The following is a 22,740-nucleotide window of genomic DNA, read 5'->3' on the forward strand; positions in this document are numbered from 1 at the left end:
GAACTGAAAGACGACTTTCTATGTCAGTCTCAACGGGGTCTATATCATTGTTCTATAGAGTGATGGAGGAGTTTATTCTTCTTTTTTGCATATAGATGGATAGAGTATATACTCCGTACAGCTTTCGCTTTTGTGTCAATTATGCGTGCTTCGAAGGTATAACGATTGAAACCAAATCGTATTGAGCGCAATAGTAACCGTCGGGCAATGATATCATAATCCTGACGACCATGAAAAAAAAATAAAAAGAATGCACTAAGAGGGAATCGAACCCCCGGCACAACATAACTTGTAGTCGAAAGACCACTGGAAGTGTTATATGTTACCACTACACCATTAGTGCTTGTTATAGTATTTCATTAGTTGTTCAATCTATAGCCCACAATGTTTCATTTAAAGCAAAGTTGATGCATGCGATCAGTATTGAGATTTGAGACTTGTCGGAAATCTATGTACAATAATTATTTTCTATAAATACCAAGACGGATGTCAGTAATGTTGTAATTGCAATGGCTTGTAACTTATTCGTGGTAAAGTGTAGTCAGGAACAATTATCCAGATGTCATTCTTACTACGGCTTCATAATAATATATATCACCGACATCTTACTCCATTATGTATTTCACTTTGACAGAATAATAAATCAATGTTGAGTGAGAGAACAAATAACAAAACCCTCAATATAAACCAATAAATCAGATCACTAGGCTCCAGAAGTATCGTGCAAGGCGGTATCATGCATGAGAAGTTCACCAGGCAAACAACGCTAGGTGAGACACAAAGACTTCCAGGGACAAAAACCCTCCATTTTCCTCCCGTCGACCTTTCCCCTTCCCCCCATAGACATTTTCCATTCCTCACTCCATTCCTACATAATCTATACTACCATAGTCGGTATACACGTCCCTTCCATCACCTGTGACAAGACGCGTGCCTCGAAAGCGAGAAACAAGCACGCTGAGAAAGTGCACGACCAAATCAGATGGCATCTCCTTTGGCAGAAGAGGGATGATCTTTTTCCACGAATCTGTCCCCCGGAGCAACCCAATCATATATGTTGTCTCGTCCAAGAATCAGCCTCTCCTCGCAAGCGACATGCCATTTGACTTGGTCGTGCTTTCTCAGCGTGCTTGTTTCTCGCTTTCAAGCCAAATATATTGTCAAGAACGGACGTATGTAATGAGGGTGCAGAATCCCATAGCACGTCGTATGTCAAACAGTCCGACAATTTCTATGAATTTGAGCGTTTCTAACCATACTTGCCTCTGACTACGCAAGTTGTATCGACTTCTCTAGGTTCCTTCTTGTTGACATGCACTGCACGCAGGGTATCTGTTTGGCATGCAGTCCATGCAGGGTATGCGTTTGTCTGTGTGCAGACTGAGCTTTTTGGCTCTTTGCATCTTAGTCATACAGCTGCTTTATATACCAGCGTCTTTCCATAGATTCATCTATCACCTCTCTTCATCTCCATCTTTCCTCTCCTTCGTAGCCTCAACAGGTTATGAGGCCCTCTTTTTCCTCTTTCCCCTTTGCTAGTTTCATCAAGAACTAAGCTTTTATAGCTAGATTTATCAAGATCTAAGCTTTCATTGGAGTATAAGCTATCTCACACTTTGTTGGAGAAGCTATAGCAAAGCACTATAAGAAGTGACTAGACATAATAGACAGCATTTCAATGGAACTACAACATAAGCGAAATAGGAATTCCACATTCACGTCATAAGATGCTCCACTCCATATCACTCTTCCTCATTCAAAAACAAAGAACAGTGCTCCAATTTGTCGAATTTAGTGGGCCTCTGGTAGCATCTGTGGGTTCGTTGTACGCTAAATTCAAATAGGAAATTTCTACGTATTCGCACTCCCAAAATCTATTTTCAATAACCTAAGATGGCAAGAACGAGACCAATCACCGATAGATGTATCGATCTTTGCGTCGGTTCTAGGCTGCCAGTTTCAATACGTAGTCTATATCTAGTGTCCCTCGCATCATAGTTACTACCCAAAACGAATACGACGTCGCTCTACTGCGCCTTCGCGTGGTCTATGGAGTCCGATCTCTCTAACGCAAAGCCCATTAAGGCTCGGCGAACGCATCGGAAGTCGCGGCTAGGTTGCGCCAATTGCAAGAAACGTCACATAAAGGTAAGACTATTGCTGTTGTATTTCCCAGATCCTTTTCAGTTGAGACCTTATTTCACCTCACTTTGTGCCTTAACACATTTTCAACTTACCATATTCTCATATTTTATACACGCCTATCATCACTATGTTGGGAATACTGCAAGCGCTATTTTGTTTCCGTCAACGATACATCGAGCTACCCAAAGCTGACTCGGTTCAGTGCGACGAAAAAAGACCAGCCTGCTCCAACTGTTCAAGCCATCGGATCGAGTGCGGATATCATGACACTTCAGAGTCAGCTGGATCACAAACCCCAGGATCTGCCACTGAGCGGCATCGGGGTCGACACCGAAATTATTGCCATTCCGCAGGCGGAGTCAAACACTCTTTCAAACTATCCAAGATTCAGCCACCGCAATATACCCAGTCGACTGGAATAAAAAGTAGCCTGTCATCGGACTTGACCAGCACCATTTCCCTGGCCGACCTTCAACTCCTACACCATTACACAATCGACACATACCAGACCATGACGTCTAGTCCGGATCTCCAGACTATGTGGCAAAAAACCCTCGTGCAATGGGGGATTGAGTTTCCATACATCCTACACCTCATTCTCGCTCTATCTGCCCTCCATCTGGCCCACGAACAGCCATACCTCCAAGAGAAATACATCCAACAAGCCGACGTTCATTTTAGTTTCGGAGTCCGATCAGTTACAAGCGTGTTCTCCGAGCTGAACGCCGACAATTGCCAGAGAGTATACATGTCCGCCGTTATGATATGTTTTATATACTTCGGCAGAGGCCCACGGCCAGGACAATACCTCATCTTCAGCGACAGCGGACCGGCCGAGTGGGTGGTTCTTATGCGCGGAGTGCGATTGATTGTCATATCTCACCGTGCGAAAGTCTTCAGTGGGGTTCTCGAGCTAAGGCCCAATGATCAGAGTCGGGACCTGACAGCCGCGATGCGCGATGAATTGCACGAACATACCATCCACACAGAAGCAGTCAAACAACTCATTGAGAGAGATATCACCGATAATGAAGCCCGTGGTAGACACCTAGCTGTTATGGAAAATCTTCTCGAAATCATGCGCGAGGTTTACGAGAGACGATCTGCCGGGTCTTCTGGGGTGGACTTGATGGATCTTGTAATGGGATGGTTTTACCGTCTTTCTGAAGAGAGGATTGGCTCCTTAGAGCAGAAGGAGCCACATATCCTTGTAATACTAGCACATTGGGCTGTGCTTCTGAAGTATATGGACTCGGCCTGGTTTATGGATGGCTGGGCCGAACATATGCTATCGGGGATTTCTACGTATCTGCATGAGGACTTTCGTCAGTGGATTGAGTGGCCGTTAAAAAAGGTGTTCGAAACTCAGGTTGAATAGTTCTGTATGCTATTTAATTCAATACATTGGAGTGATATTTCACCAGTATAATTCTGAAAGTGCTGAACTCCTTACCGAAATAGTCAAGTGGCATCCATCCATGGATCGATCCATGGACCCATGGACCCGTGGACCGTGCGGCAAATTATGTAATCTGTTGGAGACGAAAATGCAGCTCCCGCATTTTCACCTCCATAGCATTTTCACCTCCATAAGCCCCTCCCCCATGGCTAGAGGGAGACCCAAATCGCAGGTGGCCCCATGTCGCTTTTGCAAGAAAGAATTCAAGCGGTTAGAACACCTGAAGAGACATGAGCGTATTCGTTCGTACCGACACTTCCTCGATTCTCCTCCATATTAACTTAGCTGTAGATACTCAGGAGAAGCCATTTGTTTGTCAATGTGGTCGCTCATTTTCCAGACAGTAAGAGCTATCGTTCAATATCAATATCTTCAGCTATATTTAACTTTCGCTTCCTAGAGACCTTCTAAGTCGTCACGGACGACTGTGCCATTCCCCCGGTAGTGTTGAAGAACCGTCTGCGGCGAATGATGCCCTAAATCAACCCCCATTGCCTAATAACACCCCCAACACCCAAGAACAGGACGTGGGGGGCTTGATATCGGACCCACGCACACACTTTAGGGACAGTCCGATCTACAATAGATCAGTCGTGGAGACTCAGGACGCAGATTTACTCTCGCCTGAAACCTATGCTCCTGTGAATTCTTCTAATATTCATGACTCCTACTATCAGATGGGCCTTGGTCTTGAAGTGCCAAATGAACTCGACCCCTGGAACACAGATATCTTTTCCTTCAACGACATCGTCCCGTCCCATTTTTTGGACACAGATATCTCGCTTTGCGATCTTTTCCAACAGTTTCCCCCGCAAGACGAGCCTGCAATCCAAGAAGCTTACCGACCCACAACGGGTTTGGCAGAGTGTACACTGCCTCAGGAGGTCCAGTCTTCGGCGCCTACACAGTCACCAGCCCCCCAGAACCCGCCACTTCCACCACGATTCCCTTCAACTGATGACCAGCTGCACAATAGCAACCTCGACGCAGAAGCGGACACTGTAGCATGCCCTTGGATTTTATCATCTGCGGCCTACAGGCAGATTTCGGAAAAGGTGGCACAAAATAAGTCGGCTTTACCGGATTTCAAGCTTCCTTCCAAATTCACCCTCATTCGTTACCTTGAAGGATACTTTTGTGGGTTCCATGACCACCTACCTTTCCTTCATCCGGCAACATTCGACCCGCAAAACATAGAGCTTGAGCTGTTTCTTGCGCTGACCGCTTGCGGCGCGTTATATCGCTTCGAACACACGAAAGGTTATCAACTGTACGATGCCGCCCGATGTCTCTTGGACCGAAGCTTTTACAATCGCCGGCGCCGCACCATAGCAAGCATGCGATTTGGCTTCCCAGCATCTGTGGATATAACAGGGAATAGGCATTCCCCATCAAAGGGTTCCGATGCGCCAGTTGGAAGTTCAAGCAACCACGACGCGCAAGAGTCACATACACGTCTACAAAGGGCCCAAACACTCATCGTTCTTATGGCCATAAGTGCTTGGGGAGAGCAAGCGCTTGTTCATGATAGTTTGGTGATGGGAAGCCAGCTCGCAGCGCTTGTGCGAGAAATAGGGATCAGCCAACCGGATGACACCACTGATATGGACTTGTCATGGACATCCTGGGTTGCGCACCAGCAGCGTAGACGTACCTTGCTCGTCGCCTACATCCTGTTTAATCTTCACAGCATCGCATTTAATGTCCCGCCATTGATTCTGAACCAAGACGTCGCGCTCTGTTTGCCATCCTGCGAGGCAGAATGGAAGGTAAAATCACAGGCAGACTGGAAACGTTACCGCGAAGTCTCGTCTCTTCGTGAGCATGCTTTCACTATGACACTGGATCGTTTACTGCAGGGCCGCAGTGTATCTGATTATGGTGCTATCTCGGCCTTCTCGAACTATGTACTCGTACACGGGCTCGTCCAAAAGGTCAATCTTGAGCACCAAACCGCCACTTGCCTTCCCCAAGATAGTTCCGCAATGCGCCCGCAATTTCTGAAGTCAATGGAGATGGCCTTGAGATCTTGGCAATCATCTTGGGAGGCAACTTACGAATCAACACTTGATCCTTGCTCACCGAAGGGTCCACTTGGGTTCAATGCGACCGCATTGCTACGCCTGGCATACATCCGACTTAATGCCAACCTAGGGTCGTGCCGTGACCTCATCTCCGGTGATCCTGCTCGCATCCAGCAAATCTTCACTAGCACCGATGCAATCTGCCTTTCCCGCTCTCCATCATTGGACCGGGCAGTCTTACAGTGCATTCACGCTCTCAGCATCCCGGTCCGTGTCGGCATTCCATATTTGTCACGGACCCAAAGCCTGCACTGGAGCATTCAGCACTCGATATGCAGCCTCGAATGTGCCTTTCTCCTAACTAGGTGGATGCAAGAAATTGCTAGAGCTGTTAGCATCCGAGGCATGACAGCACTCCGTGAAGATGAGCAGAAGCTGCTTGCTATGGTGACAAGTCTGATTCAAGAGACACACCTACAAGAGACGCTGGAATATCGCGAAGATCTGCCAACTCGTATTAACCGTCTCGCGGCTTCCACAGCTCGGCTATGGGCAGAAGTATCGGGCGCCAGCCATGTTTTCGAGATTGTACATCGTATCGGGGCCTCCTTGTCGATTGTTGCTGATATTCTAGAATCTCAATTACCCGCGCCGTGTCTTTCTGCTACTTAGCTGCCTCGTTTGGATCTACGACAGGCTCGTATAGAACTAAAAATATGACTCTACACAGAAATTTGACCTCGGCATCCAACGTTCTCTCAATATCCTCGAAAAGTTTTCTTTTTGGGCTTCCGTCCCAGCAATTTCGATGCTCTTTGGGCGGATCCCAACTTGTAGGGCTCACATCATCTGCCCACCGAACCAAATTCAGGACGCCTGGTCACAAATAAGAGAATCTGGTTCAGGTGAATCAGAGAGTCCTTCCTGGGGTATGATGTCTAAGCAGCTAACACTAATGAGCCCCATGGCACCAGTACTAGTTTGTATTCTAGCCATGATTCTCTGAATTCAGATAGATTGAGCGATTTAACGGGTGTATGAATATTCTCGGCATCACGACCTGTACAGAGGATGAACGGTGCTTAGCGAGCGCACATCTTTGAACCTGAAACAGTGGGATATCTGGGTTCAATCGGGAACATATTGTAATGTATTCCATACTCCAGGGCTGTCCGGGTAGATTTGTCATAATTCGGGGAAAATATCGGAGTCTTTTTTGCCTGTGAATTTCTACCCCTCACTACAAGTGGAACATAGACTTTGACGTGGAGTAGAAATTAACAGATGGCCAGTATATAAGAAGGTGTGTTGACATTGCTGGATGCTTTTATATATCCCAATATTCAGATTATCGTTCATACAATTTTACACGAAAATGGCCACACAAAACGTCCTCCGACTCACTGCCCAGGGCTCCTGGGAGAACCTCGTCCACTCCAAAGAGCCTATCCCTTCAGCTGGCAAGCATGAAGTGCTCATTGCAGTCAAAAGTGTGTCCCTGAACTTCCGAGACATAGCTATCGCAACCGGTAAATATCCGTTCCCAGTCAAGGACCAGGTGGTCCCTGGCTCTGATGCGGCCGGTGACATCGTCGAGACAGGAGAGGGTGTTTCTGGGTTTAAACGTGGCGATAAGGTTATTATCTCCTTTGACCCTACTACATTATACGGACCGATAAAGGATTGGGGAAACGGTTTGGGTGGGCCGGTGGACGGTGTTTTGAGGGAATACATTGCAGTTCCTGCCCAAGCTGTTGTAAAGCTCCCTGCAAACTCCACGCTCAGCTACGCTCAGTGGGCCAGTGTGGTCTGCACGGGTACAACCGCCTGGAACTCGTTGTATGGAAACAACCCCTTGAAGCCAGGACAGACAGTTCTGTTCCAGGGTGAGTCTAAGATCCGTCGTATTCACCCACGCAGAGAACAGCAACTCATCTCCATTATCTAGGCACGGGTGGTGTGTCTATCACCGGTCTTATGTTAGCAAAGGCTGCGGGTGCTAGGACCATTATCACATCTTCTTCGGATGAGAAGCTCCAGCACGTTAAAGCTCAGTACGATGTTGACTACACGATTAACTACAAGACAACTCCCGACTGGGCGGCCGAGGCCCAAAAGATCACCGACGGACAGGGCGTGGACTTCATTCTGGAGAACGGTGGCTCCGGAACAATCAAGCAGTCGCTTGATGCTATTGCTTTCGGTGGTGTGATTTCAGTCATCGGATTCCTCTCTGCTGCGAAGCAAGAGGAGATGCCTGATGTTGCTGGTCTTGCCTTGGCCAAAGGAGCTGTCGTCCGTGGTATCATGGTCGGCTCAAAGCAGCAAATGGAGGATGCGGCCCAGTTCATTGGTTTGCACAATCTTTCTGTGGCGGTGGAGAAGACTTTCAAGTTTGGTCGTGATGAGGTTGTTGAGGCGTTGAACTATCTTGCCAGTGGCCAGCACATTGGGAAGGTCTGCATTGACTTCTAAATGCGCAGTCCTAGCAAATTGACTATTTAAAAGAAGAATTCGAGCAGTCATCTTATTGCTCGTTGCCTGAGCAATTGGGGAAGTCCGCATGTGGTCGTGACTAAAGATTTTCCGAAGTATTTTCCACAGTGAAAACTATTCAAGAGCAATAACTATCTGTGAATCCTGCCGCTGCCAACTGTTAAGGGGTGACTAGAGGACGTTGTGATAGCACCGCGTTAATTTTGTTTCGCTGCGCTGGCAAATAGTACAAGCAAATAATCCAACAGTCTATACCCGAAAAACCTATATTGTTCCGTGTACGGAATACGGGACGCGCTCTGTATGTTTTAGATAAGCATGGAACGAATCCATGGATCCATGGATCGGGTGGGTCCGCAGCAACGCGTATTCGTTCCAAAGATTTCCTAATCAGGCAATGACCACAGATCGTCAAGGAACAGGGCGTTCAAGCTTGGTTTAAAAATAGGCGGGTCGTCTCATAAAGGCTTGACAATTCCTCCGCTTGTAGAGTATCCGCTAATTCTTACTGCCAATTTTACTCCTTCGCAATGGATATCGACTTCCACCCCGGTGTCAACGGGTCCAAACCTTATGTCGTCTTCTACCCATATACGCCCTCCGAAACAGCAGGCTACGCATTCATGGCCATGTTCGGCATCATGACGATCGTCCATATTGTCCTGATGTTTCCATATCGCGCTGCATATTTTATTCCTCTTGTTCTGGGAGGTGTTTGTATTATTCCCCCGTCCTTAAGGTGCTAGATTGGAACCCTGGCTAACACAATCTTAACCAGGTGAAGTATTCGGATACTACGGCCGAGCATTATCACACAAAGACAGAACGGATATTGGCTCATGGGCCCTCCAAGAAATGCTCATCCTTTGCGCCCCGCCTCTCATCGCTGCAACAGTCTACATGGTCCTCGGTCGAATCATTCGCTCCTTCGGCGCCGAACATCTAGCCAGCATGACCCCTAAGAAAATCACAGTCATCTTCGTCTTAAATGACGTACTCACGTTCTGCACGCAATTAGGTGGTGCGGGTGTCCAAGTTACCGGAGACCCGGATGTCATGGCCATCGGTAAGAAGGTCGTTCTAGCAGGTCTGATCTTCTCCCTAGCTGTGTTTGCCTTCTTCATTTGGATTGCAGCAACACTGCAGCGACGACTTGAAAAAACCCCTACCGAGATTTCGATCATGCACAACATTCATTGGCGGCGGTACATGCTGGCTTTGTATGTTGCCTGTTTTGCATTGATGATTCGAAATCTTGTTCGGACGATTCAGTTCGGGGCGGATAAGAGTTCAGACGTCAACCAAAAAGAGTTGTATATCTATGTTTTTGATGGGTTTCTTATGTTCTTTTCTATGCTTGTGTTAGTTGTCTATCATCCCGGTCTCCTCATCAAAAAGGCCCGTCGAGTGAGGAAGGTAGCTGATTTTCATGAGCCTCTGACGGGTGAGAATCGGGTGCCGGATATTGAGTTGACTCGGTATTAGCCATGGATGATGGCAGCCTAGAATGTGCTGGTCACTATCTTGATTGCTGTTTCACCTTTGATATTTCCTCTCTTCGCCGTTGCATTTGGGGGTCTTAAATGATGGCGCATGGGTTCCTAAGGTTTTCTATTTTTTATTGCTTTTTCGTTACGCATTTCTAATAGCTTATTATAAAAAGAACTATAAAAAAGAACAACCAAAAAAAACATACAACAGTGAGGATTCGCTGGTGGTCACCCACCCAACTACTAACTCACCGGCGTGTGGCTTGAGTACGGCTGAGCGGACGGGAAGCCCTATTTTCCACACCCTATGGTCGTATGTACTAGGTCATGAAAGCCTTTGAGACTTAATCAACATATTTCACAAGCGAGCGGTACAGCCGAAACACGTAGTAAATGCGATAAACTACAACTTGATATCTTAATAACGGTGGTCTATAGGGGCTTTTCCTCTAAGACCTATGCTTTTTAGGTGGTATCTAACCTCTCTAGGGAGTTTGGGAAATATTTATGACTTTTTGATTGCAAATATATATTTATAGGTTTTAGCACTGTAATTTTCCATACCATGATAATCCAACTTTTCGATTTTCTTGAAATTGATATATACTGTTAAGAACTCTTATCGATTCCTATCGAATGACAATGGAATTAAATAACAGCGTGGTTGTTGAGATATCAAGTTGTATTTTATCGCATTTACTATGTGTTCTGGACTACACCGATCGCTTGTGAAATACGTTATTGTATTCTAAGGAGGTTCCATCACGAATAAGGATGCCGCGCGATAACCGCCCGTGGAGGTTGAATAGGGAGGTTTTGCTGCGTATTGGTCTCTTTACTACTTCGAGTATCGTGCACGTCCATACGGCTAAGTCAAGCCAGTTAGAACCGATTGAGTTCCCTGAGGATTTATTTGAAGGATCCATGCCGAACATACCACAGAGGACAGGATCCTGATATATTGAGCAGCCAGCCATCTACGCATTCCGCATGGTATTGATGACGGCAGGGAAGACTCCGTAGGAGCTGTCCCCCCATGAAATCTTCAGAGCAGACTGCACAGGTCGACTTGCTGCTTCCGCATAAAGCGTGCTATTGAGAATTAGATGTGATTGAATGATGGATGGATTCACCTATCACCTACCGAGCCATCCGGCCTCGATAATGCGAGATTTTGATCGGCGAGCTCTGGACTGAATGTCCTGCTGGACTGACTGCTGCTGGTCTGTTGGCAGGTGATGCCTCTTTCCACGTCGGGGGTACCGCTGCGTGTTATGCTGCCGGGGAAGTCCCCAGTTCTGTACGTGGGTATTTCATTCAAAGCTGTTCTCGATAGTGTCTTTATTCGGCTTCTTCGATAGGAGGCCGATGTGCCAGGGCCCCTGTTATTTGAATTTGAGTCTGAAAATTCGCAGCGCGCCCGTCGGGGAGCTTGCAACTTTAAGGTAACGAAGACCATGCATAGAAGGACGGGTGTGATCGCGATGAAGCAGTATCCAATGATTCTCCCTGAGGGAAATGTTATTCGGTACTTCTAATGCTGCTCAATAGGGGAGATGTACCAGGCTGAGACTCAGAATTTTGATTTTCCATTGGGTGTTCAATGCTAAAGCAACAAGGAGCGTCAGCCTTGCATTTTGGTGTTAAAAAGGATCTCGTTACTAGCTAGGATACAGTTGTTCTACATGCCTTATCTTGATTTTCCTGATTTTCTTGATTGGCTTTATTGTAATATTGCCGTACTTGACGTCATCTTGTTCTACAGAGCTACCTACGTAGGTACCTACCTACATGGGTAGTCTTCAAGAGCAAGCAGCGCATATAAAGTGGGCCAGGGTAACCTGCCCCGCATCTACGCACTTAATTTCAAGGTCAGCCAATCATCTTTGTGAGGTGGTCTGTGACCCGACCCACTTCAACCGGGGAAAGTCACCTGGAACCAAGGAAGTTTGACGGCTCTCACAAGAGCAGAGCTCTATACTTGAATGAGTGATGATATCAGTATGATTACGAGCCTTGGCATGGACTTCCCTTTCTTTTTTCCCTGGTTTATTTTAAGAATTTTTTTTTTAGGCATAGCTTTTGTTTTTAAAGGGACATTAACTGAAGTTTTCTCAAACCACGGGGTTTACAGATGGCTATCGCGGGAAAGCAATCATTCACTTACGAATTCCCATAATAAGCTGGCAGCCTGTAAAAAGAAAGACTGAGCTGGCTAGCAATGGATGGATCACGTCAAGAGACCGAAAAGTCCGGAGGACCAGGACTGAGCCAGCCTCCTCACTGCTTGTCCTATACTGCAGTCTTGGAACAACTTTCGACGGACGCAGACGATGGGCTGACAAGCGCTGAGGCTCGTTCACGTCTGGAAACTTACGGACATAACCGCCTGGAGGAGGGCGAAGGAATCTCGATTGGGAAAATACTACTGCGACAAATCGCGAATGCGATGATGCTGGTGAGTTCAGCCTGTTTGTCTTACTTTTTGCTTTAACAAAATTTGGCTTCGTGCCTCTTACATTGCGAAAAATGAAGATCAGAAATGAGCCATTCTAAAACTGTTTGCTGGCAGGTCTTGATCTTAGCAATGGCCGTCAGCTTCGGCATCCAGTCTTGGATTGAGGGCGGCGTTATTGCTGGTATTATTGGGTTGAATATTGTCGTCGGCTTCTTCCAGGAGTACGCGGCTGAGAAGACAATGTCGTCTCTGCGATCGCTGACAACGCCCAGCGGGACGGTGTCTAGGGATGGCAGTACGGCTATCATTCCTGCCGTTGACATCGTCCCCGGGGATATTGTTGAAGTGAAGACAGGGGAAATGATCCCGGCTGATCTGAGGTACGGCTGCTGCTTGCTACCCCTTGTCTGTAATAGAGAGGTAGAATTTGTGCTGATGTGTAACGAGCAGGCTGATCGAGGTGGTCAATTTCGAGACAGATGAGGCACTCTTGACGGGCGAATCTCTACCTGTTCAGAAGGACTCCGAAGCAACGTTCGACGAGGATACAGGGCCTGGTGATCGTCTGAATATCGCATATAGCTCGAGTACTGTCACGAGAGGGCGAGCAAGGGGGATTGCTATTGCAACTGGTATGGATACAGAAATCGGAAAGATAGCTGCGGCACTACGTGCTAGCGGGCAAAAACGCCGACCCGTGAAGCGTGGACCTAGTGGCGAGACTAAAAAGCGATGGCATATTCAAGCATGGGCATTAACTGGTATTGATACAATTGGCCGCTTCCTCGGGGTGAATGTTGGGACCCCTCTACAAAGAAAATTGTCTTGGCTGGCAGTTGGTCTATTCGGTATTGCAGTTGTCTTTGCTATTGTGGTGATGAGCGCCAACTACTGGAGGGACAATAATGAGGTGATTCTCTACGCTGTCGCGACAGGGCTTAGTATGATCCCTGCCTGCCTTGTGGTAGTACTCACGATTACCATGGCAGTCGGGACAAAACGGATGGTGCAGCGCCATGTTATTGTCCGAAAACTAAGCTCTCTGGAGGCGCTTGGAGCGGTAACAAACATTTGCTCTGATAAGACAGGCACGTTGACACAGGGCAAAATGATTGTGAAACAGGCGTGGGTTGCTTCACTGGGAACTTATTCTCTCGAGGGAGGTAGTGAACCATTCAACCCGACAGTTGGAGAAATCAGCTTCCAGGCACTGGCTCCAAGGAGTATTGTTGAGGAGAAGACGGCTGCAGAGACCAAGAAGCCTGAAGAAATGCTGGCCGACAACAAAGAGCTTGAAGACTACCTCAATGTCTGCTCGTTGGCCAATTTAGCACATGTCTACAAGAAGAAGCACGAAGACGACGAGGGCGATAGGGGCAATGAATGGCATGCTCGGGGAGAGCCAACTGAGATTGCCATCCAAGTCTTTGCATCTAGATTTTCTTGGGACCGCGACCGCCTGACCAAAGGCGAGGATGCGAAATGGACGCAGCAAGTGGAGTTTCCGTTTGATTCGGATATCAAGCGGATGACCGTTGTTTACACGAATAATGCCGAGAAAAAGTCCGTGGCATTCACCAAAGGTGCTGTTGAGCGTATCCTAGAGAGATGCTCTGAATCTGTCTTCGAACAAAGCTCCCCGCCGAGTACCCTGTCCGACGATCATCGTGAGCAGATCATGAAGAACATGGAAGCTCTAACACGGTCGGGCCTTCGTGTTCTCGCCCTTGCGAAGAGAGATGCTGCTCCAGATACGGAGGACCGGGCGGAGGTCGAAAAAGATCTTTGCTTCCTAGGCTTGGTCGGGATTTACGATCCACCTAGACCCGAGTCCACTAGAGCTGTTGAGCTATGTCACCACGCAGGCATATCAGTGCATATGTTAACGGGTGATCACCCTGGAACTGCGGAAAAGATTGCTCAGCAGGTGGGCATACTACCTGATCTTCAGCAGGTGGCTACAGATGTTGCACGGGCTATGATCTTTACTAGCAGCCAATTCGATAACTTATCTGAGGAAGAAATTGACGCCCTTCCTGTTTTACCACGAGTCATCGCCCGCTGTGCGCCACAGACCAAAGTCAACATGATCAACGCACTTCATAGGCGCGGTCGCTTTGTCGCAATGACAGGAGATGGTGTGAATGATTCTCCATCCCTGAAAAAAGCGGATGTGGGGATTGCTATGGGACAGAGCGGTTCGGATGTGGCTAAAGATGCTTCGGACATTGTGCTAACTGATGATAACTTCGCATCTATTCTAAACGCAATCGAAGAAGGTCGTCGGATCTTCGACAATATCCAAAGATTTGTACTTCACCTACTATCAGAGAATGTCGCCCAGGCATGTACTCTGTTAATTGGCCTCGCGTTTAAGGATGAAAGTGACCAGTCAGTCTTTCCACTATCACCAGTGGAGATTCTCTGGGTTATCATGATTACTTCTGGCCTACCAGACATGGGGCTTGGTATGGAAATCGCTGCTCCGGACATCATGGATCGGCCTCCGCAAAGCGTGCGTTTTATCCTTTTATCCCCCATATCCAAGCTTTTCGGAATAGCTAACAGGCACCTTCACAGAAAAAAGGAATTTTCACATGGGAGGTGATCGTGGATATCCTTGTTTATGGCCTTTGGATGGCCGCGCTATGTCTCTCGTCATTCTCACTAGTGATGTGGGGTTTCGGCGACGGTGACCTTGGCCTAAACTGTAATAGAGATTTCAATTCACAGTGCGAGCCTGTGTTTCGTGCACGCGCAACAACCTTTATTTCACTTACCTGGTTCGCCCTATTTCTTGCATGGGAAATGGTTGATATGCGCCGATCATTCTTTCGGATGCAACCAGACTCGAAGCGGTATTTCACCCAGTGGATGTTCGATGTGTGGCGGAATAAGTTCTTGTTTTGGGCTATCATAGCAGGTTTTATCTTGGTCTTCCCTGTTGTCTATATCCCTGTTATTAACCATGATGTGTTCAAGCACTCTGGTATATCATGGGAATGGGGCATAGTTGGTGTCGAGACTGTTTTATTTTTCGCCGGTGTGGAAAGCTGGAAATGGGCCAAGCGTATCATTCTCAGAAGATCCAGGAAAGCAAAGCATGAAAGCTCTCCCTCGGAGATAGTCTAGCGCTGTTTTAGCGAAGGAAATGGGGTGCACGGTGCTAATGGTAGAAACTTTTCATTATCATGCAATATGCAGTCGCTATTAGAATATAAGGGAAAACACCGTTTGTTTCATAGAACAAATAAACGATTTGCATCTTCTGGCTCTGTTCGCAATGCTGTCTCTTACGTGGTCGCTTTGGAGCTTGCCAACATTACAACCTATAATGGTGAAAGTTGCTAATTAATGCCCACCCCAGCCTTTTATTCCAAACGACATTAACATGCCGAAGGTCTTCGTGGATGCCCAGGTGATTCCCAAGGGCTCGAGGGAGGGTAGGGCTATGTGTTTCACTTATTAATCATGCCCGACCACTGGGCACCTGCAGATTGTCAAATTCGGCCCCGGGGACTTTGTGATTTTACGTTGTTGTTAGAGAGCCTTACCATTGTGGATTTCACCAATACGCTTGTCATACTTTGGTTTTTATTGGTCAATCTTATTTTGCTTATCCTGGCGAAAACAAGGCACCAATTGTATCAATGCTGTAACACCCCCCAAAACAAACAAACCTCAGAAACCACAAGTATACCCAGGTATGATATATGGTCTGACGATGCAGTAGTTAATCTCAAATGACATACCTAGTGGTCCGCAGAACGTTTCGGCCCATAGATCCATGGATCCACGGATCCATGGACGACCTCGGGATTCCTACTAAATCATGACTAATCTACCACTTCAGCCGGAGTCAACCCGTGGCCGGGGGCAATCAGATTCGGTTTGGGTCCCTCTATCCGAGATCGGGACTACGTACATTCGCGGCCGACCCGAGGGGCCGCCCAGAACGCGAGTGCCATGGGAAGTGTTCTCCTTTCGGGATTTCGAGGGAAACGAGTCCTTGGCGGACCGATAACTCCATCGACGGGCTCCCGGAGAACACACTTGGCCGGACCATGCCTGCTCGGAGTAGCCTCCTCCGAAGTCGTCCATCATGTGGAATTCGCCGAGAGCAATAGAACCACACCGAGTTTTGAGTCTTCCGGTTGTTCCGAATAGCACCGGGGTCGGTTTCTCCTTCTCCACACGTAACTTTAATCTAGACTTGTCCCCGCACTCACTGGCCATGACCAGCGCAGATGGCCCCGATATTTCACCGAGTGGCATGCCGATCAGCCCAATTTCGTGGAAAACCCCTCGCCCATCTGCGGGCCCTGCTCCCCCTATACATGTTATTAGCGGAGTGCTGTATACTCCGTACTGAGACTTCCATTGGAAACATATACTCTGTATGGAAGTTCTGGATCAGTGCGCTGCCAAGCCTGAGTTATCCCTCAACATCGCCAAGGTTAAAGCAGAGATGACCTCACACAAAGTTAATCCCCCACGCATCTCTTGTTCCCTCCCCGTGTATTATTCCCTTTCTTCTAATGAAAGTAATGAAAGGGAACAGTGAAAATAATGGTTAATAGGTTCTTTAGTGCGCCACTTCACCCATTTCACCCTAATATAAAGCGAAAAGCGGGCCGATATCTGGCAAAGCAGTTTTGCGGGGCTTGGGAAACCTTCCTCGTTTGCGGAGACGTCTCCCATGGGGAAGCGTAGCGGCCCATATAATCAAACTTCATTGGCTCAGAATGAACCGTAACTGAATCCCGCAAAAAAAGTTAGTCACATTCTTATTCGCAAGTGGCGTCGTATCTGGGGTGTTGGAGTGGATAAGCTGAGTGGCACAACTGGGTCCTGAGACATTGCGAGGTAGGTTGCGCGCTCAAACCTGCCATACGCTCAAACCTGGCATAGACCTGGCAGCGAACTTTTTTGTGCCCAGAACAAGCTCCACCATCGTCTCCATGGTTGCTGGTTCGAAGAAAGTTGGATGGCAAGGGGAAGGAGCATTGGAGGGACCGTACCTTGTCGCTCTCCTGAAGGCTACACCATTTCTCCTACATCTTCCCTTTGGATGTTTGGGGCGGGTAATTAAACCCCACACGAGCACCTTGGCGACAAGATACTCCGTACATTCTCCGCAAACACAATTAGGGACTTGAAATGGGTCTGAGGTAATGAGTTCTGCGAAGTCTGTCATTGGGCGTTGCTTGGCTTAGCACACGAAGCGCCACAGCCTGGCTCTTAAGTACTTAAGCTTAGCCTCTGCGCCCACTGTCATATTCGTCAAGATTTGCATAAGAAGAACATCTCTTCCGCTGTCGCGTAGTTTGCAACTAATCATTCACCGAACCGCAACTATGTTATTCAAACGCCCCCCAAATGAAAAGGGAGCCGCGTGGCCAGCCATCTTGGTAGGTTTGTTCGCATCCTTCGGCGGCATTCTCTATGGATACGACACCGGGACCATCTCAGGTATCCAGACTATGCCCTACTGGATCGAGGAATTCGATCGCCCTGACGCAGGCCGCATCGCCCTAATTGTTTCTATCTTGTCGGTTGGCACGTTCGTTGGCGCACTCGCAGCGGGTATCATGGCAGACATTACTGGCCGAAGATGGGGGATCATCCTGTCAGTCATGCTGCCTTTCAATCTCGGTGTGGCTCTTCAAACTGCAGCTACGTCGCAGCCTTTGTTCATCGCTGGTCGCTTTTTCGCCGGTCTCGGAGTCGGTCTAGTCTCCGCCCAGGGTGTGTTAATCAGTGGAAATAGCTTGAGGATCCATTGCTAAATGCTCACAGTTCCCATGTACCAATCCGAGACTCTGCCGAAATGGATTAGAGGCGCTGTTGTTGGATGCTACCAGCTTTGCATCACAATCGGCCTCTTCCTGGCCGCTATTGTGAATTACGCGACCCAGCACAGGAACGATAGCGGTATTTTTCAATGCACGTTCGGATTGAGTTTCGATCAAAAAGAACTAACAGGCTCGTAGGAAGCTATCGCATCCCGCTCGCCATTCAATTCGCATGGGCTTTGATTCTGGTGAACTCTCCTCCCTGGCAAAGTTCAATGCGAGTCAATGTATAACTGACTTGAGACAGGCTGGAGGCCTACTCTTTCTCCCAGAGACCCCTCGTTTTCTGATCAAAAAAGGCGATGACCCCCGAGCCCTCAAATCTTTGGTTTTCCTCCGCCGCTTGAGTCCTGATGATCCAGATATTGCCGCCGAGCTTGCAGAGTTGAAGAGCAACTGGGAGTATGAACAGTCTCTTGGCTCTGCTTCTTATCTTGAATGCTTCAAGGGTACAATGGGAAAACGCACCATCACTGGAATAGTACTTCAATCACTCCAACAACTCGTCGGTATCAATTTCATCATCTATTACGGTACAAGCTACTTTGCCGAGAATGTCGACGGCCTGCCAGACTCTTTCATCCTGCAGGTGATCGTTAACCTCGTCAATGTGGTCATGACGCTTCCGGGTCTTTGGGCAATCGACCATTTCGGACGGCGCCCAGTTCTTCTGACAGGGGCACTCGGTATGGGTGTGTCCCAATACATTGTTTCGGCCTGTGGCGCGGCAACTCCGATCACGAATTTCACTTCGCAGTGCGCCCAGTTCGCTTTTATTTGCATATACGTCTCTTTCTTCGGTAAAGTGAACACGGTCACGATCCAGAGAATCTTTGCTAACGTCCACAAAAGCATCCACATTTGGCCCCTGCGCTTGGGTTGTCACGGGAGAGATCTTCTCGCTCCAGACGCGTGCGAAAGGTCTTTCCATGACCACTGCGGCGAACTGGTTCTTCAATTGGCTGCTATCGTTCATTACGCCATACCTCACTGGAGCACTCAACCCAACCCAGTCCAACGTTTTCTGGATCTGGGGTAGTTTCTGCTGGATCGCCTTCGTGTTCGTATACACCATGATCTATGAGACTAAGGGGTTGGCCCTTGAGCAGGTCAATGAGCTCTATGACAATGTTCCGAAGGCTTGGAAGAGCCCTGCTTACCGTTCCGAACTCCGCACGGCCTCTGTTTCTGATATCCACCACACTAAGTCGATCGATGAAGATACAAAGCATTCGGAGGTGGCACTTGAGAATGCTGAAAAAGCCTGATCAGCCAATCTGTCCCCGCAATGGATACTCGAAGGCCGTCGCACGCAAAGGGAACCATCGATCATCCCTTTATAAAGACCAGTTGTACCTAGCCTATTTTCTTTTACCGGCGGTCTCAACCTTTTCATAGAATGTTTTGTTCTAACTGATTTTCAATGTTGTATTGGGGTTGTACCGATAACACCATGTCAGTATCACCTTCTCTCACCCGTCGTCTGCGCGTTCATAATAGCTTTCAATAGATCGAATGTTATGAAGTATTTTACCCTGGGCGTGGTTGTAGGACTAACCTTGGAAGTAAACATAGAAAGACACAGATGAATCGTCGCACGAAGTTGGTCGCAGGCAAACAAGGTGACAAGACCCACCAATTCAGGAATCATTCCCTATTGAAAACGCGCGTATCACGTGACACTACTGTGTTCGTGTTTTGAGCCGTTTGTCCTGCTAGCCTTTGAACAAGGATACTCTCGAGGTTAAGAGACTCGCCTATGAAGCTATAGCATGGTATATATGGAGAGTTCGAAAAAAAAAAAAAAATCTTTCAATCGCCAGCTGTCACCCTGCCGAGTCCAGTCGTTCCTTCCTGCATTGCGAGCTTTCTCCCCTGATGAGTTCGTTACCAATAGACAGATATGATACCGCACAGGGCGCTCCCTGCGCAAATCGAGCGTGTTCAGGGGCTACCCGACTTGGCCATTCTCTTAAACCAGCCTGCTTTCCTCTTATTCCACCATTATATTATCTGATACGGTCGAAGCTCGCTAGTGCGATTTGAATCTCCTAACGCAATATTTCCCTCACATTTTCTTGCTCCCCCTGGTCTGCATCTTTTCCCCATCAACCCCGCATCTCAGTTGCTCAGATGGCTCAGAAGACATCCCCGCTCAAGACTTTATTTGATGAACTAGAAGAGACCAACGGCGATGACGAATGCAAGGCCTGGTTAAACAGAGCTTTTGACTCCAAGGCTGAACTGGCAGTTTTTGTCGCTGGGCGGCGGGAAGGAGGGGGAACCGGAAAATATGTTGGTTTTTTTAAGGGATCCTTCAACATTAGCTTCCGCTTCAGCTTCGGCGATGGACGGCCGGATGTCATTATTCGGTTTCCGAAGCCCGGGCACACGGCTACAGCTTATAGGGACGAAAAAACCGTGAATGAGGTCCAGGTCATGGAATATCTCCGCCAAAACACTGATATCCCCATTCCTCGTGTTCACAGCTGGGGCTTACTTGCCGAGAGTCCACAGCACCTTGGTCCATTCATCATCATGGACTATGTCAATGGTACACTTTTATCAACTATCTTAAAACAACCCGATCAAGACGGTATGGTCCTGAGTCCGAATATCGACGACACGACATTGGACAAGATCTATTATCAAGTCGCCTATTATATAGTCCAGCTTTCTCAACTTTCGTTTGCCAGTATCGGGGCTATCTCGAAGGACGATGCTTCAAGTGCGTGGCATGTTACCGGAAGACCCCTGACGTACAACATGAACGAATTAGTCACTGTCGCCGGCTATCCCGATGATCAATTTCCAACCGCACCGTTTGACCGTGCAAGCGATTATCTGAGATCGGTAGCGAACGAGCACTTGATCCACCTTTGGACCCAGCGCAACCTTGCCGACGATGCGGAAATTGCTCAGGAGCGGTTCATTGCCCGTCATCGATTTGCACAGCTGATCTCAAAAGTACTATCCTGAAGACTGCAAGCTATTTATACCCTTCTGCGACGACATGCGACCCTCAAACATGCTCATAGACCCAGAAACACTCCAGATCACTGCCGTTCTCGATTTCGAATTTACGAATGCCATGCCAGCTGAGTTCACGTATGACCCGCCCTGGTGGCTATTGCTCTCTGGACCGGAAGTGTGGCTTGAGCGCTGCGCGATGGATGAATTTGTGACTCTCTATGAGCCTAGAATGGAGCAATTCTTGCGAGCTTTAGAGCGAGTGGAAACTGAAATGGCGTTAGAGGTCAAACAACCCGGTGGACGGTCTCTCTCTACCCGGATGCGTGATTCATGGACCACTGGGCGATTTTGGTTCGACTATGCAGCAAGAAAGAGCTTTGATGTAGACACCATCTATTGGGCTGCATTACATAAAGACGGTGCCGGTATTGAGCTGCTTGATGATAAGGCGCGCGCAGAGATGGAGCCATTTACGCAGATTAAGATGGAGCAGTTGAAGGCATATGAGGAGGAGTGTACTGCTCGCTTCTCCTCGGGAGATGTAGAGGATATGTAGCGATATTGTCTGATCTTCCATCGATCTCATTTCTTCCTACATCTATAAAAAATCAGGTCCATCTACGGGATGCTCCACCAGTTAGAGCAAGCGTTTGTCGATCCGAATCACTTATTAGGTCGTCCGGGAAAGAGTAGAAAGTGGTATCTATCCCTCTTCAATATGTCAAGATGCACGCGAGTTGGTGAAGCCCTTCTAAGCAGGCCCCTTCGCGCGGTTCGTTTGTTGCGAAGTATCTTGTATAATAGAGGCTTTACTTATCACGGTATGAGAAAAAGACAAAAAAGGAAAAAGAATTGGCGCCACCCGGAATCGAACCGGGGCTAACACAGCATCGTACACCACAATGTGTCGTCATACCACTAGACCATGGCACCTGTTGAATAATTAAGTAATCCCCTTTAACGATCAATCAGGAATTCATAGACGAGGAGTTTGAGTATGCTAGAATATTAGTTAAGAAGGGGAGATGCGTCATATTGATGCCTTTGTGCCTTGATACCTTGCTGCTGCTGCCTCATTTGGGCAGAGCTCATGGCGGAGACATATACTCCCCTATAGTTAGCTTCAATATGTCATATGGTCCATATAAAATGAGCAGGAAATAATATACGTTATAATTATCCTAACATCAATTGGGTATAGCGTCCAGCTGGTGCCATACCGAACAGGCTTTAATATCTAGACGGAAAGAAACACTACGGATTTTTAGGGCTAAGTCGCGGCCATTCCAACCCCACTCGGTTTACGGTTATCGAATGGTTTGTGAACGAAGCAACAAGAAGCAACGGTTGGCTACACCAGTTCACTTCTAATCACCTACATTTATTACCTCCACCACTATCTTTATCGTTCATCCGCGGCCTCCTCTCCTCCAGGGCTGTTTATTGGCGCATTAGGTTCGATATCGATCTATACTACCTATACATGAAAGTACCTAGGTAGGTAGATCAATAAAGTGGATTACTTAATCATCTACTCGGTGCCATGGTCTAGTGGTATGACGACACATTGTGGTGTACGATTCTGTGTTAGCCCCGGTTCGATTCCGGGTGGCGCCAATTCTTTTTGCTTTTTGTCTTTTCTACTCTCGCTTATGCTGTGTGTGATACAGACTAAGCCAGTGACAGGACATAAGTTTCTGCATTGTGTTAGCCCCACCACTGATTATATAATATATAAGGGACCAACCTTGGAAGGTTGGAATCGAGCAGGGCTCTCAACAATAGCCTCCACCCGATGCGGCATCGTCTCAGAGACATGCTCTAGGTGTCGTGTCGCGAC

At 47.7% G+C, this 22,740-nt stretch overlaps 9 protein-coding genes across 9 annotated transcripts; 7 read left to right on the top strand and 2 right to left on the bottom strand.

Moving 5' to 3' along the window:
- Window positions 1–2,656: 2,656 nt before the first annotated feature.
- On the top strand, window positions 2,657–3,523 carry N7525_006378 (uncharacterized protein; the record flags this gene model as incomplete). The annotated part of the gene is made up of 1 exon (XM_002569093.2): window positions 2,657–3,523. One exon carries the CDS (start codon window positions 2,657–2,659, stop codon window positions 3,521–3,523), a length of 867 nt encoding a protein of 288 aa, XP_002569139.2.
- Window positions 3,524–4,281: 758 nt separating this feature from the next.
- N7525_006379 (fungal specific transcription factor domain-containing protein) lies at window positions 4,282–6,300 on the top strand (the record flags this gene model as incomplete). Its single annotated transcript, XM_002569092.2, has 1 exon — window positions 4,282–6,300. The coding sequence occupies one exon, from the start codon at window positions 4,282–4,284 to the stop codon at window positions 6,298–6,300; it is 2,019 nt and encodes a 672-aa protein (XP_002569138.2).
- Window positions 6,301–7,003: 703 nt separating this feature from the next.
- On the top strand, window positions 7,004–8,103 carry N7525_006380 (zinc-dependent alcohol dehydrogenase family protein; the record flags this gene model as incomplete). The annotated part of the gene is made up of 2 exons (XM_002569091.1): window positions 7,004–7,514; window positions 7,577–8,103. 2 exons carry the CDS (start codon window positions 7,004–7,006, stop codon window positions 8,101–8,103), a joined length of 1,038 nt encoding a protein of 345 aa, XP_002569137.1.
- A 551-nt stretch (window positions 8,104–8,654) lies between these two features.
- N7525_006381 (RTA1 domain-containing protein) lies at window positions 8,655–9,609 on the top strand (the record flags this gene model as incomplete). The annotated part of the gene is made up of 2 exons (XM_002569090.1): window positions 8,655–8,841; window positions 8,903–9,609. The coding sequence occupies 2 exons, from the start codon at window positions 8,655–8,657 to the stop codon at window positions 9,607–9,609; spliced, it is 894 nt and encodes a 297-aa protein (XP_002569136.1).
- A 2,226-nt stretch (window positions 9,610–11,835) lies between these two features.
- Window positions 11,836–15,204, top strand: N7525_006382 (cation-translocating P-type ATPase; the record flags this gene model as incomplete). The annotated part of the gene is made up of 4 exons (XM_002569088.2): window positions 11,836–12,072; window positions 12,187–12,452; window positions 12,523–14,587; window positions 14,653–15,204. The coding sequence occupies 4 exons, from the start codon at window positions 11,836–11,838 to the stop codon at window positions 15,202–15,204; spliced, it is 3,120 nt and encodes a 1,039-aa protein (XP_002569134.2).
- A 717-nt stretch (window positions 15,205–15,921) lies between these two features.
- N7525_006383 (uncharacterized protein) lies at window positions 15,922–16,773 on the bottom strand (the record flags this gene model as incomplete). The annotated part of the gene is made up of 2 exons (XM_002569087.2): window positions 15,922–16,403; window positions 16,746–16,773. 2 exons carry the CDS (start codon window positions 16,771–16,773, stop codon window positions 15,922–15,924), a joined length of 510 nt encoding a protein of 169 aa, XP_002569133.2.
- Window positions 16,774–16,804: 31 nt separating this feature from the next.
- N7525_006384 (uncharacterized protein) lies at window positions 16,805–17,035 on the bottom strand (the record flags this gene model as incomplete). Its single annotated transcript, XM_061213707.1, has 2 exons — window positions 16,805–16,923; window positions 16,975–17,035. The coding sequence occupies 2 exons, from the start codon at window positions 17,033–17,035 to the stop codon at window positions 16,805–16,807; spliced, it is 180 nt and encodes a 59-aa protein (XP_061068138.1).
- A 394-nt stretch (window positions 17,036–17,429) lies between these two features.
- On the top strand, window positions 17,430–19,195 carry N7525_006385 (sugar porter family MFS transporter; the record flags this gene model as incomplete). The annotated part of the gene is made up of 5 exons (XM_002569086.2): window positions 17,430–17,820; window positions 17,872–18,006; window positions 18,066–18,115; window positions 18,175–18,727; window positions 18,780–19,195. 5 exons carry the CDS (start codon window positions 17,430–17,432, stop codon window positions 19,193–19,195), a joined length of 1,545 nt encoding a protein of 514 aa, XP_002569132.1.
- Window positions 19,196–20,060: 865 nt separating this feature from the next.
- Window positions 20,061–21,456, top strand: N7525_006386 (uncharacterized protein; the record flags this gene model as incomplete). Its single annotated transcript, XM_061213708.1, has 2 exons — window positions 20,061–20,865; window positions 20,966–21,456. The coding sequence occupies 2 exons, from the start codon at window positions 20,061–20,063 to the stop codon at window positions 21,454–21,456; spliced, it is 1,296 nt and encodes a 431-aa protein (XP_061068139.1).
- Window positions 21,457–22,740: the final 1,284 nt, after the last annotated feature.

This window comes from Penicillium rubens (genome assembly GCF_028828025.1).
Source record: "Penicillium rubens strain IBT 27055 chromosome Unknown utg000003l_segment0_segment0, whole genome shotgun sequence".
In the NCBI taxonomy this organism is placed as follows: domain Eukaryota; kingdom Fungi; phylum Ascomycota; class Eurotiomycetes; order Eurotiales; family Aspergillaceae; genus Penicillium; species Penicillium rubens.